We start from the raw sequence: 13,456 nt of genomic DNA, 5'->3' as shown, positions 1-13,456 counted from the left end.
CCAATGCCTGAATGGTGCAACTGTGAAATTGCCTTCTGAAAGCAGAGAGCCATAGTTCTCTTCTCTTTACTGTCTTCATAATCCACTTCTGAGTTGTAGCCCACATTGCTCCCAAAACTTTGATTTGGATGGTTGGTCCCTGTATCTTACCAGAATGTTAATTCTGATTAACAAGCTGTTAACAAGCTTTCCTGGGCCTTCATATGAGTTACCATCTGCTAACTTTATTAGGCCTTATCAAGATAATATCATCGATGTGGTAGGACCATGTCACCAACAAAAAGAGGGGGTTTGCTCTGTGTGTCAACCTACCTATTGGTGGCAAATAGCAGGAAGGTTCAAGTATTACTACTGCAGCCCAGTATGTTCCGGGGGCTCAGCCAGGTGAGGGATTTGGATCTTCTAGGGGCTAAAGCAGTTGAGAAAAAGACATGACCAAAGTCCAGGATAGCATAGCAGGTGCCATTATGGGCAATTGCTTCAGTCATAGTCACAATAGCTGGAGTAGCCAGGATGTAGAAGCACCAGCTGAATTCAGTTGGCAATTATCCTGCATAAGCCTCCAGATCGACTTAGCTTTTTTCACCAGGAACACAGAACTATTATATTAAGATATGGTGTTTTTCATAAGCAGTATTAGATTTAAACTGTGATTTCCTCTCCTTCTCCTGAATTCTAAATTGGGTCTTTTCTAGACCATGGAAGGGAAACTGAAGTAGAGGTGTGATCTGTTGTGCATGCATCTCCCTCATCACCCACCCACAAGAGGCTCTTCCATATCAGGAACATCTCCCTTGGACCTTATGGGCCTACACAGAACAAGCATGTAAATTATCAATGCCAATTATACATTCAGTCTTGGGAGCAACAAAAATGGTGCATGACAAGGATCCAAACAGTCATTTCTTTTCTCATTTTATTTTGTTTCAAATCTGGCTAATTGAATGTGTAGTCCTCACCTCTCAAGAGAACCTAGCGTGTTAGTCTTTCAGGCACAGATATTTATCACACACACACACACACACACACACATACACACACACATATATATATACACACATACATATTATGTGTGTGTATGTGTGTGTGTGTGTGTGTATTTACCCTCCCCCCTTACCTTTCTCCCCTACCCCATTCTGACCTTCTAAGGATATGAGGCCTCTGATCCCTGCTGGAAATGAAAATACCTTACCTCATCCCTTATCTTTAAAGGTTTTCAAAGTATAATACAGAAATAGGGGTCAGGCAATAGGGGTTCCAAAGCAGATATTTTCCCTAAGACAGCCACATGGCTTCCTAGCTCCTCATTAGAGGGAGATTAGTCTTCACAAAAGAATCTGGTTCTATGGAAGCACACAGATTTTTATTTGTAATGATCTACTAACTGCCCCATTGGGGCCTGTCATAGCCTTGTACGTGGACTGCATTTTTTTGGTGATTATCCTATCTGTCTCTACTTTGCAATCCCCCAGGTTAAGAGGCATATTGCATTGCCTTATAATTTGGAGGACATTGGGTGGTCCCATCTTGGCCTTTGTCTTAGATTGCAGAGAATGCCTGGTTTAGAGAGTTCTATCTTTATCATGGGTGTCTAATGGCGCTTAGCAAGCACAGCTTCTAACACAAGGTCTCCCACCAAAAAAAGTAGTAGAATGCTACCACCTTGTAGGGAAGGGGATAATCTTAAAAGTGAACCAGTCATTCTCTGGATGTGGGATCATAATCAAACTGTCTTTCTGTTCATGATAGAATAAGTCTAGAGCAGCCTCAGCCTTTGAGTAGCTTTCTCCATTAGGTTTCATGGGATTTTATTGGCCTCAAGAAATTCTCCTTATTCATTAAGACTACAACCTCCCTAACTCCTTCATCAGTCACATGTCTAACAGTTCCTCGACCTATTGATCAAAGCACTCCTGGACATCTCTCTTTTCCCTCTCACTATGGATCTATGTCTTAGTAGTCATTATAGAGGCATTTGCCCTCTAGTTGTTTCTAGTCTTGACTTAAAACTGGTGAAGTTGTGCTTTCTTCCCTTGTGGGGCTCAGAGAGTTCTCTTAGCCTCCGTGTCCATAGGAGAGCAAGCAACAACCATGGCACCATTTGGGCAATTGGTTAGACTTTATCCCTCATCACTCAGCCCCCATCTATTGACTTGTGTCATGTTCATCAATAGCGAGGACAGGAGTGGATGACTCTTTCTGTAGCACATTTCCTACCACATCCCAAGGACTTAAGGACTTTCATCATATTCCCAAACCCAGTCCATGAGTCCTTACCTTTTCTCTTCCAAAAAGTCATTGTCTATCTTGACATCCTGCTCATGGTGCCAGTTTGGGAAAAACCTCTTAGAAGATGGCTAGAAGTAACCAGATTCCAAAGGAGTAAACCAAGCAAGCAAGCAAGCAAGCAGGTTGTTTTGCCACAACTATTTAGGGGCCAAATGTCGACCAAAGTCAACAGTTTAGTACTCACAGCACAACAGCAGCAGAAAATTTAGCATAGCAGTGCCTCTTCTATCCCCAAATTCCACTGGGCAGTATGATGGGACCTGATGGTGGCTGCACACACAATGGGTTGTGTCACCATTAAGGAACCTAGAGCTAAAGTCCCAGCCCTTTTGAGGGCAAGCAATAATAAAACTCCCTAGGAACAGGTACTTCACACAGTGATCAATGCTGTGGTCACCCTGGCCTACCTAATTGCTTATGTGACCACCTGCAGAAACTATTCCAGGCCAGAGGAAGGTTAAGCCTTGCAGTTTGGCACAGTCAGAAAGGATGTGCAGGAAACCCAGGGTTCATGGTAGACTGCCTCTCCAAATGACGATTCTGATCTTTGTATTCCTCATTCTTAGAAAATATATATTGAAATCTGTAGTGACAAAAAGCCAACTGAGTATCAAATAGTTCAGAGAGATAGTGTGTGTGCATGTGTGTGTGTGTGTAGAAGAAGAGAAAAAAAAAGAACAGAAAGCAAATGATTAAACAAATGGGATAAAATGTTAATAGCAGGTGAGTCTGGGTCAAGTGTACACAAATGTTCTTTATGCTATTCTCATTCTTGCACTTTTCCTGAAGTGTGAAATTTACTAAAATAAAGTTAAAGGAAAAACCCTCCCTTTATACTGACTCTATAAACACCTCCTTTCCTTCTCACCAAAGAATATATTAACAATGACAGCAGAGATTACTTATTAAATACAAAATGTATTTCTTTGCCACAAATATCTTCCCATATTTGAAAATACCAAACCACATTTTTATGTGTGTGAACAAATGTCATGTTATTGCTCAATGTATATGCCAGCTTTATAGTGGAAGTGGGGGTGGCAAAAGTCCCTGAACTTCAAATTGGTTGCTTCAGAAAAAAAAAATCCATTAATTTTGAGAACCGAATGAAAAATAAAAATGTCTTCATCTAGAAATGAAGAACATGAAAGGTATTGCAAAAGGAGACACTGCTATTCTTTTGAAATTTTTGTCAAGTCATGAATAATTTGAGGATAAAGAAGGTGAAAGAGAGTCAAGAACAGAGGGAGATAAGGGATTTGGATTCAAAATGTATTTTTTCAAGGAAACCATTATCAATAATATCTCTTTGATGACTACTGTATAATTCTTATTCATTAATGTGTACAAATGCAATAGCATACTCATAATGATCCAAGAGATTATTCATAATGACCCAAGGGATTAATTAATGTCTTGACATTTAGGAAAAGCTCTGAAGGTTACAAGTGAAAGTATACTGAGGGCCCTCAGGACAGTTCTGACCCACAGAAGATGCCTGATAAATGTGCACTGCAACCCAGTTTGAAATGCTCACTATCTTTGCTCTTTCCTCTTTCAGCTAGAAAATCTGGAAGCAGAAACTGCTCCATTGCCCTAGGTGGGTCTCATGCCATTCAGACCCTCACTGAGCTTAGAAGCCACCATCTATGTGGAAGCAGGTAACTGCAAGAACCTGTGGGAGCCTCTAGTTTCAGGAAAGTGCCAGCTCCTGAGTCATCAAAACTTGATCTTCTGAGCACTCCACTCTACACATGTGAAGGAGACATCTCAATTAAGTCAGTTGCTGGCAAGGAATGACCATACCATGCTTAAAAGTCCAACTTGTGTACATAATCATGAGGAAGATGTCCAATGGGACCAAAACGCACCATGGTATGTGAACTGAGGTCATCATAGAAGATGGCCCTTCTGTGTGTATTATTTTGTTTTGAAGCAGATATTTATGACCTCATCAAACAAAACCCATCAGTTGTTAAATTTAGCATGGTGACATGTAAAGTAACTGTTACCTCTGATCAAAGGAACTTGTGTGGAAAGCTCAAGACTTTATCTAGTCTTCTGTAAGGAACACTTTCCTCTATCTTTTACCTTTAATATTAACCTTAATATTGGTTAAGACATCATTTCCACCTTTGTTTCTTTGTTTTGTATTCTTCTAAAGAATAACGTCTCCTACCTAGCTCCATAATTTTGAGGAAGTAATTAGCATGAAATGTTATCTGAAACACAACAGTGTGTCAGCTGCAGAAAGGTTGACTCTTGTGCATTTCAGGTACTTCCCAAGAGTTCATGGGAGATTGTCCATTCTTAGGCTTTCAGTTGTTTGCTCCTTAATTTTAACTGTGAGGATCCCTTCTTTTATCAAACTATTCATAAAAGATAATTGTGGATCAATGAGCTCATCACTTCATCTGGGGAGGAAGTCAAGCTTTAAAATGTACTTATTCTTCATTTCTCAGTAGTTTCTCCATACTGCATGCTCCTTTTGTATATTATCTTATCTTTTTTTTAAATTCTGTGATAAAATGACAGTCTAAGCCTTTTTAAAAATTTGTATCCAATAAGCTTAATCTCAAAACAGAAAGACTCAAATGATCATAGATAAAAATGGTTAATCTTCTTTTCAATCCTGTGGAGTTACTTGGACCTGAAATATTAACAGTGACCCAAGAATATTTTCCTGAAGATTGTGTTTATATAATGTCATCACCAATATGTTGGTCTTTTTGATCTTTGTTAAATGTCAAGACTTCCTTTGTAAAATGTCAGTCTTCTAAGCAATTTCTGTAAGACAATTCTCCTCTTTGACTGGTTTTCTTTGGTATAAAATACAGTAGAGAGTTGGCAATCACCCATTTTTATTTTATCTATATAGACAGTCAAGTCAGATGGCCTATGCAAAGAAAAAAAAAGCCCTCCACTTTGAACTTTTGTCTGGGTTGATTAAATGAGTCATGTACATTGTAGTTATCTATGAAGATATAGTACATGACAGGGTACCAATTTCCCTTATAAAAAAGTATTTCTAAGTCTACAAGCTGCCAGTAGACTCAATATTAAAAGTTATATCTGTTCCTCAATATAATAAGACACAAATATGTACTGGGCATCCAGATCAAATATCCAAGACATCTTGGACCAGAATAGCTAAATTTACTGTCTCAGATCTAGCTAGCTGTCATTATGTGGACCCAACACATGTATCCATTGGATGAGAAGAAAAAGAAAAAAAAAAGATAATATTTTATCTTGAATCTTGAATATTGAAGTCTTACATTTCCCTCTAATAATCTCTGTTTCTCAAATATTATGTCCCAGAAATGATATGTATTATTTTTATTTTTTTCTGATCAAAGTAATTTAAACCAGAGCCTTAAAAAGTTTTAGATTGTTAAATAAATTCATTTGTGTATAAATACATATATGCATATAGACACTATTAGAGCTTCCACAAGTAAAAGGATAATTCAAATGAAACACAATGAAGGAGAATGAAATATCTGTATGTAAGTCACTTGGGAGGAAAGTTCTTCCTTTTAATGGGCTGTAATAACATCAGTTCTCTCGAGAGATGACGTAGCACTGCTTTCCGCTCATAAGGCTGTTTCTCAACAATCATTTCTGCCTAATGACCAGCTCTCAGTTAAAACATTCTGAAATGAATAATAAATATGCTTTCCAATGTTTTTCATTCAAAACCCTTGTCACAAAATTTACTAGAACTGCCTTGATATTCCATGGCAAATGGGGAAGTGTCAGCCCTGATTCAGTTGGTTAAGGTAAAGTTCCTTATGAAATCTGTATATAAAGAAAATGTAATGTTCTGCTTTGTTCTTCCTTCTCATTTCACCTTCCTGTCCTTACAGATAGGATTTCTTCTGGTTTGGCCTTCTTCCAGTGAAGCAAACTATTGATGTAAAGTAAGGGTAAGGCATAGTAGCCTTAATTCTCAGCTTCTCTGTGAACCACACATGCCCCTACTATAGCTGTGCATTTACAGCCACAAATACGATCCTTTTCTTAGAAATATCCATGAATAGGAAATGGGTGTCTTCAGGAATCCTTGCTGCCATTACAAAAGCACCAAGATTTTTGCCTACATTTTCAACATATTTCTTTTCTCATGAGCCATATTTCTTCAATGAGGGGAGAGATGGGCACAAACACCAACCTTCATCAGTGCCTTGTTCTTGCTTTGGCCTAACCACTGTACTTTCCCTGGTAGAAGATGCTTCAGGATCATAGTGACAGAATACAGCCTTCAGATTATATTTAAGACCACTTCCATTGGGACATTAGAGCCTAAAGTGACAAGCCAATTAAAGGGTCTATCTTTGTGGCATTTAGCCAGGAGGTAGTTGTATTTAATTAATAATAATTTCAACCCAGTCATTGTTCACCACTGAGATCAAACTAAAACCACGAGGAGGTATGTACATTGCTAGCTGTTCAAAAGTAAGCAAAACCAAATGGCAAAAGCTTAGTGTGCCATGGTATGTGGCAAATATTCAAGCTCTTGTCATGTAATGTGTTGGCGTTTTTTAAGGAGTCAGTACATAAGTCAAGTTCAGTTTGATTTACCTAATATTATTGTGTCCGAGACACTTGAGTTACAAATGTAAAGATCATTGACACTGAGGTTTTAGGGTTATGAACAGTGGATTGAGGGTGGACTGAAAGTGCATACTGTAACAAGGTACTTTTGAAATAACATCAAATAGCTGCATATACATTTTAAGGGAATTTTAAAGGCTCAGAAAAAATTAAAATTGAGTATATCAACCTTTGAAATATATCAGTCTTGACTAAAATATATGAAAAGATGATTCTTGACCCTTGGCACATATTCAGAGGGAGATCAATTTTTCTGGGGCTTTCCCCATCACATACATTTTCAACTCACTTTGCATTTCCTATAACCTTGTATGAAGTGAGAATTTTAAAATCTGCACTTGAAATTGCACCTAAGCTTTACAATGTTACAGAGGAAATTGGCATAATTACTTCTTCCTCTGCTGTTTGAGAGGGATTCAGGTTTGCATTCAAAGCCAACCCACCTGGAAACTAGTGCTTAGGGTTCTAATGTCCCCATACCCCTGACTCCTCTCCCAAAAAATAGCCCTGTGATTTCATGTGGTACAAGCAGTGAGCTCCTTCCTTCTCTCCCAACTTCCAGAAACTCAGTTAAATCTCTGATCCATTCACATCCAAAAGAGTGCCCTGTCTGCTTAAAGACAAAATAAAACTCTATGACAATAGATTAAGATGTTTCTAGACTGTACTACAACATCTGAAACAATGCAAAAGTTTTGCTATTTATTTGGAAAAAAATTATTTAAGAATCAAGTGGAACCATAAGGGACAAGGACAGAAGAGAGTTTACTCATTTTTATCATTCTACCATCTGAATTATCTGGCATCATACTTAACTACCACTCAGTGGAGCTGGTTGGCATCACTACCTTTTATACAAAGATATTGTTTCTAAAAAGCGTGCATTATGTAGAGCAGGTAGGGATCTATTTAAGTTGCAACAGTTCTTTAGACTGTATTAGAAAAGAAACAGGACCTACAGAAACCACACTTGAATGCAAACAAGTCTTATAGCTTTGTGTTTCAGTGAAACCTCTATATACTTATGGAAAGAGCATAAACAATCCTATGTAGTATAAAAATTGCCTGAAATTAATCATAACAGCCTCAAAGCTTTCAATGCAAGCATAAATATGCTTTGATTTTTCAGATGATGTGTCCTCGGTTTTGAATTTGAAAGAATGGTAATATTAAATATACATCATGAGGGGAAATACAGTTTTTGCAGGAACTGAATTTGCCTCTATACATCTCAATAATTGCAAACCTCAATGATTTGTTGTCATTCAGAGCTATCTCATGAGTCAAACATAGTTTGCTTCTCCCCCTACAGCTATGTCCATGAAATCTAAACCAGGGCAACTGAAAAAAAAAGTTTATTAGTTGTGCTCCAGCTAATAGTGTCACATTGTTAGCAAGCTTGCATTGCCTATACAGAATAAATGTATATTTGTCTTATAGTTTCAGGAAAAGAACACAGAGGTCTTTTTGAAGACAGCAAGGGAAATTTATCTTATCATCATTGTGCGCTCTGTAATAGGCATGTTTTGCAACAACAACAACAAAAATCCTCCAGGAAAATATGCACTTTAACATTACCTACAACTTCCTTCTTCTTACTTTGCTACTTAATTTTTTAAAGAACCTAAATCTTGAGAATAGGCTATCATATTTACTTCCAATTCTCTTAAAATAAATTTTTGTTGTTCTCCTTCCAAAACATAAATGTTTTATTCAATTAGCATTATCCACTAAAGCTAGAAAGTTTTTAATGTATACACAGGGCTACAAAATGCCGAATGGAAATGAAAAAAATAAGTGATAGAAACAGAGAGAGGAAGATATGAGAAGAGAAAGGGTGGGGGTAGAGGGACACTATGTTTCTGAGAGCCTAGGTGAAACTGAACACAGTCACATACACTGAATAGCATGAGTGAGCTTCGTTAATATAAGCACAGTAAAACTAGTTTAATTAATGATTCCCAGAGAAAAGGGAGAGGAAATCACATTAGCGTGACCTGATGATAGATTTTACCTTTCATAGTGGAGGCCAAAGCAAATGAGTTACTGAGAAAAACAATAATTATTTTTCCCCATTTTGTCAAGGGAAACAAGATTCCTAACACTACATGGTATTTGCAAAATTTGTATGGCTCATAGGCTGTCCTTTCTCTGGTTCCCTCAGAGATGGGCTTCTGGGATGTAGAGATACTTTTCACATTCTATATCTGGTAATAGTCATGATGTCACCACTCCAGACCACTCTGGCATCAAAACAACCAAGCCTAAAGATAAGTTGGTGCCTCTCAGAAGAGACCAGAGTCTGCAAGTGCCTACACAGATTAGGTTCCCAGGGATATTCCCAATTCTGAGTTGGAAAGGGCCAGTTACAGGCATACGGTTTTTATTATGCCCTCAAAAGTTCTCTAATCAAAGGTTAACCTGTGGATCCCACTGTTTTTTGCATCCCATATTAGAATTTTTACTTTCCCAAAATGAGACAATACAATTCACATGAAATTTCCATTATACGGCATAACATTGAAATGCAGTATGAATATCTACAGTGTTCTTGGCAGAGTAGTACATCTGACTTTTTTCTTGCCGTGGTCAAGATACCATGCTCTAAAATCAGTGGACGTTATTCCCTAAGGAGACTGACTCCCGGAAACTTTCAAAAGAAAAGAGTTCCCATTTATGAAGTAAATTAGAATAAAATGGTCCATCAGATGTTTCAGAATGCCTATTCCTTATACGCCAACTCTTTGAGGTTTTTTTCTTTCTTGGTTGCCTGACTAGTTGGTTGGTTTAGGGATTCATTATTATTGTTGAATTATTTTTCGTTGCTGTTCAAAAATGTTGACTTCACCCTGTCATCATACACACGCATGTTCCTCAATTTTCTCTGCCCGATGAATTTCCCTTTGTAATGGCCAATGTAGGAGGTCATCATTGCCAGAGTATAATGGAAAATTGAGACATATCTTTGCTCATGGCTTGGCAACATGCTGGGCCACTTACATTCCCCATTCCATCAAATAATGTCCCTCTTCTCTATATCATTTGGACTTTAGAACCAATCAGAATTCAATCTCTAATACCCATACTAGCACAAGAAACCTATCAGCCGATTCCTTTCCTGCATCTCTGCAGGTGGTAAACCTGCTTCCTATTGCCTGCTCTCATCTCTGCAGGAGTCCATTCAAATAACAGAAAAATAACAAGGCCTTCCTGTTACTCTCTTTGGCTGTGAGACAATTTGTTCCCATCTGCCCCCAGGCTCACCTACAGCTCTGACTCAGTGGGAAGCTGCTACTGATCATGGCTGTATTAACTCAAAACTCATTTGCCTTATGGAAATTCATGGCCCTTAATTCTCAAGAGAATGGAGCAAACCAATAGGCTTCCTACGCACCTAGGTACTTTCCATGTAATCTACTACATCTGTATAAATTAGGTCCAAATAGCAGGTTATTTTCAAGATTTATAAACTCAATATTGCAAATCATAGAACCTGGCAAGTAGTTCTTAGGATCCCCTTGCTGCCTATGAATCAATTACATAACTTCTACATGGACTGGGGGAAAAATAATAACAATAAGAAAAATTTGTGTTTTAAACTGCCCCATGATTTTTGTTTGTTTTAATGAATTTCATCCATTTACTGGGGATGGGAGGTGGGGTTAATGTTGATGACACAATTTCATTTTCACTTTGATGAAATCCTTCCTTTTCTAAGAATGAGCTAGCTATATCTTATCATAAACAAAGGCATAAACCAAATGTATAATGCAATTCCTAAGAATGGCTGTTGATCCATTCATTATAAATAATATTCACCACAAAATAATTCCAGTCAAATCTAGAAACAGGGATAGTCTCTTGAAGTTACCTGCACCAGGATGTAGCTTGGCCCATAAGCATGGATATACACATAAAAATATGAGCATCTCTTTTAAAGTATTTTCCTCATAACAAGGCTGAAGATTCCAGTAGGAAATTGGGGGATCAATTTGGTTCATTTTCTTATTGATCCTAAAGACCACTGAAGTGATCGTGCTGGTTGTTTCTCATTTAGAGAAAGCTGGCCACTGAGCACTTAAAGACACCATGAGGAAAATGCCACCCTCTACTTCATGCAGGGCTGAGGGAAAGGGGAGAAGAATCCACTGAATGGTGATTGCCATCTACCAGTCATGCTGCTTCTGGCATGAATGTAAAAGCTAGAAGTCTTTCCTTTGGCTCTGGTTTTGCATAGTGCACAGATGTCTTTGTAAATGGTAGGAAATTAATTTTAGATTGGATCTATAAACTAAGTCATTTTGACTCTGTTATGTTAAAAGAGAATAGCTTTGACTTCTAACTGTATTTTGCAATATTTTGAAGCCTAAGAAGCTCTTGTCAACATTTTATGATATTGGAGATTCCTACAAAAAAAATGGAGTTTAAGAGCCCACCGTTTGAGAAAATCCATAATGAAAAAACTAAAATGTCAATAAGACTTTCAGGAGTATATTTCATTTCATAAGAACATCTACATCATTTGAAAAAAGTTCCATACATAGTTTCAAGCATATTTATTTAGTTCCTGGCCTGACAAACACATGACCTTCCAAACTCTGCAGCCTCTTGAACATCAGAGGACTCTGTGATTCTTGAAATATCTGGTTTGTTTGAAGTTTCTGTTTTCAGGCAGGTACTTTGGATTATATAGTATATTTGAAAATAACTATCATGGACACACACACGTAACAAAATGGAGCCTTAGAAATTATATGGTAATTTTAATCAAAATAGAAAGCAATTAATGAAATAAAATTTATGAAGAACTTAGCTCCTTATTTGGAAGGAACTGAATCAATAAATTACTTGCAAGCGTTTTTACATTTATACTCCGGAAACAAAGTGAAGATTAGAAAATGCTTTAAACTATACATTCTCTATTTAAATCTTAATTTGAACTTCAAATTATGCTTTTATCTCCATCCAAACCATTAACTTCACTGAAAAATTTGGTCATAAATCCTGAGTCCACAAAATTCCAAGCTACAATTTATAATTTTATACTCCCACCATAAAAATTTCTACCTTATGAGTATAAAAATATAAATTCCTGTTAATTTGATGGGAATTTAAAAAAGAAATGCCAGTTTCCAATAACACATCCTTCTCTTGGCAATACATTTTCTGAATTTTTCATCTACTTAATAATTCTGGAAACTTAAAGCAAGTGATCTTGCTCCTTTATTTTGTTCTGTTAAATAAAAAAGAAATTGCAAGTGGAGCTTTAAAAAAAGTTCAAAAATCTGTTACATCAAATATAGCAAAAAGACAAGGGATTTTTTTTTTAACTGTGACTCTTAGCATTGAGTGCTCTGTCACATGTTTTTTAATTTCTTGTAACATTAATGACACAGTTTGTTTTCCAAAGATAATCTCCATTAGAAAGGAGAAGCTGTGCTGCATGATTTTAATTATATTTGAAGTTTAGGCAACTAAAAACACTTAGCTTAAAAAGATACCCATGTTTCACGGGAAAAATCAAAATATTATTTTTTAAATGTTTTATTAAATGAGATTCTCTATTTAGCACAAATATTTTATAGAAATTCATGCCCACCCTATCCACAAACTACTTTTTCCCTAGCAATAGAAACAGCAGCAGAATTATTGCTTCCTTTTTCTATAGTTTGAAGTCAGATCCAACATAAACAACTCTCTACGCATTGATTTTGTTCTCATGGCTCCCATTCAGGGGTCTGAGAGAAAAGCAGAATCGATCCTTCTTGAATGTGTTGGGGACTGAAGGAGAGAAACAGATCTGCTGCTCTGCACGTAGATTCAACTTCTATACCCCAAATATCCAAAGAGCTGATTATACAAATGCCAACTGGTAGCATAAAAAGAAAAGTCTAGAATTGTTCGTGTTTTACGGATTTTCTAGCCAAGTAAATGAAAACATAACCACATCGTTAGAAAAACAGTATGAAGCCCATAGATTTAACAGTGAGCACAACATGCTTCCTGATTATTTTTAAAAATTTTCCCATACCTGCCCTTACCACAATAGGTAAAAAACATTTCCTTAGGTAGTGTATTTCACCTAGATGGCCCTGCCAGGAAAACAGAGACAAATGAGCACAGCTGACCCTTGAACAACATGGATTTGACGGCACAGGTCCACTTATAAGTGTTTTTTGGCTTTTTATAAATACAGTATAGTCCTGTAAATGTATTTTCTCTTCCTTATGATTTTCTAATAACATTTCTTTTCTCTGGCTTCCTTTATTGTAAGAATACTGTACATAATATGTGTAACATAAAAAATATGTGTTAATTGACTGTTTATGCTGGCTTCCTGTCTAAATTAGGCTATTAGTAGTTAAGCTTTGGGGGAGTCAAAAGTTTTATGCAGATTTTAAGCTGTGTGGTCAGGGTAGTAATTGCTCCCAACTCCCACCTTGTTCAAGGATCAACTGTATGTTGTTGACTTTGGTAATGCCAAAGAGGAATGTTTAAAAATATACAATGTTGTTTTCATGTTTGTCTAGTAGTCTTTCTTCAGTTTTTT

General features: G+C 37.0%; 1 protein-coding gene across 1 annotated transcript in view; it reads left to right on the top strand.

The window, feature by feature from the left end:
• OPRM1 (opioid receptor mu 1) overlaps nt 1-13,095 on the top strand; it is an 80,709-nt gene extending 67,614 nt beyond the window's left edge. Inside the window, exon 4 of the mRNA XM_004778185.2 lies at nt 3,851-13,095. Within this exon, the coding sequence (XP_004778242.1) occupies nt 3,851-3,889 (39 nt within the window). The 3' untranslated portion in view covers nt 3,890-13,095. The remainder of the gene's footprint in view (nt 1-3,850) is intronic.
• Nucleotides 13,096-13,456: the final 361 nt, after the last annotated feature.

Source organism: Mustela putorius, unplaced genomic scaffold, assembly GCF_011764305.1.
Source record: "Mustela putorius furo isolate JIRA1106 unplaced genomic scaffold, ASM1176430v1.1 tig00000450_pilon_pilon_pilon, whole genome shotgun sequence".
Lineage (NCBI taxonomy): Eukaryota > Metazoa > Chordata > Mammalia > Carnivora > Mustelidae > Mustela > Mustela putorius.
This window is presented reverse-complemented; position numbering and strand designations above follow the sequence as displayed.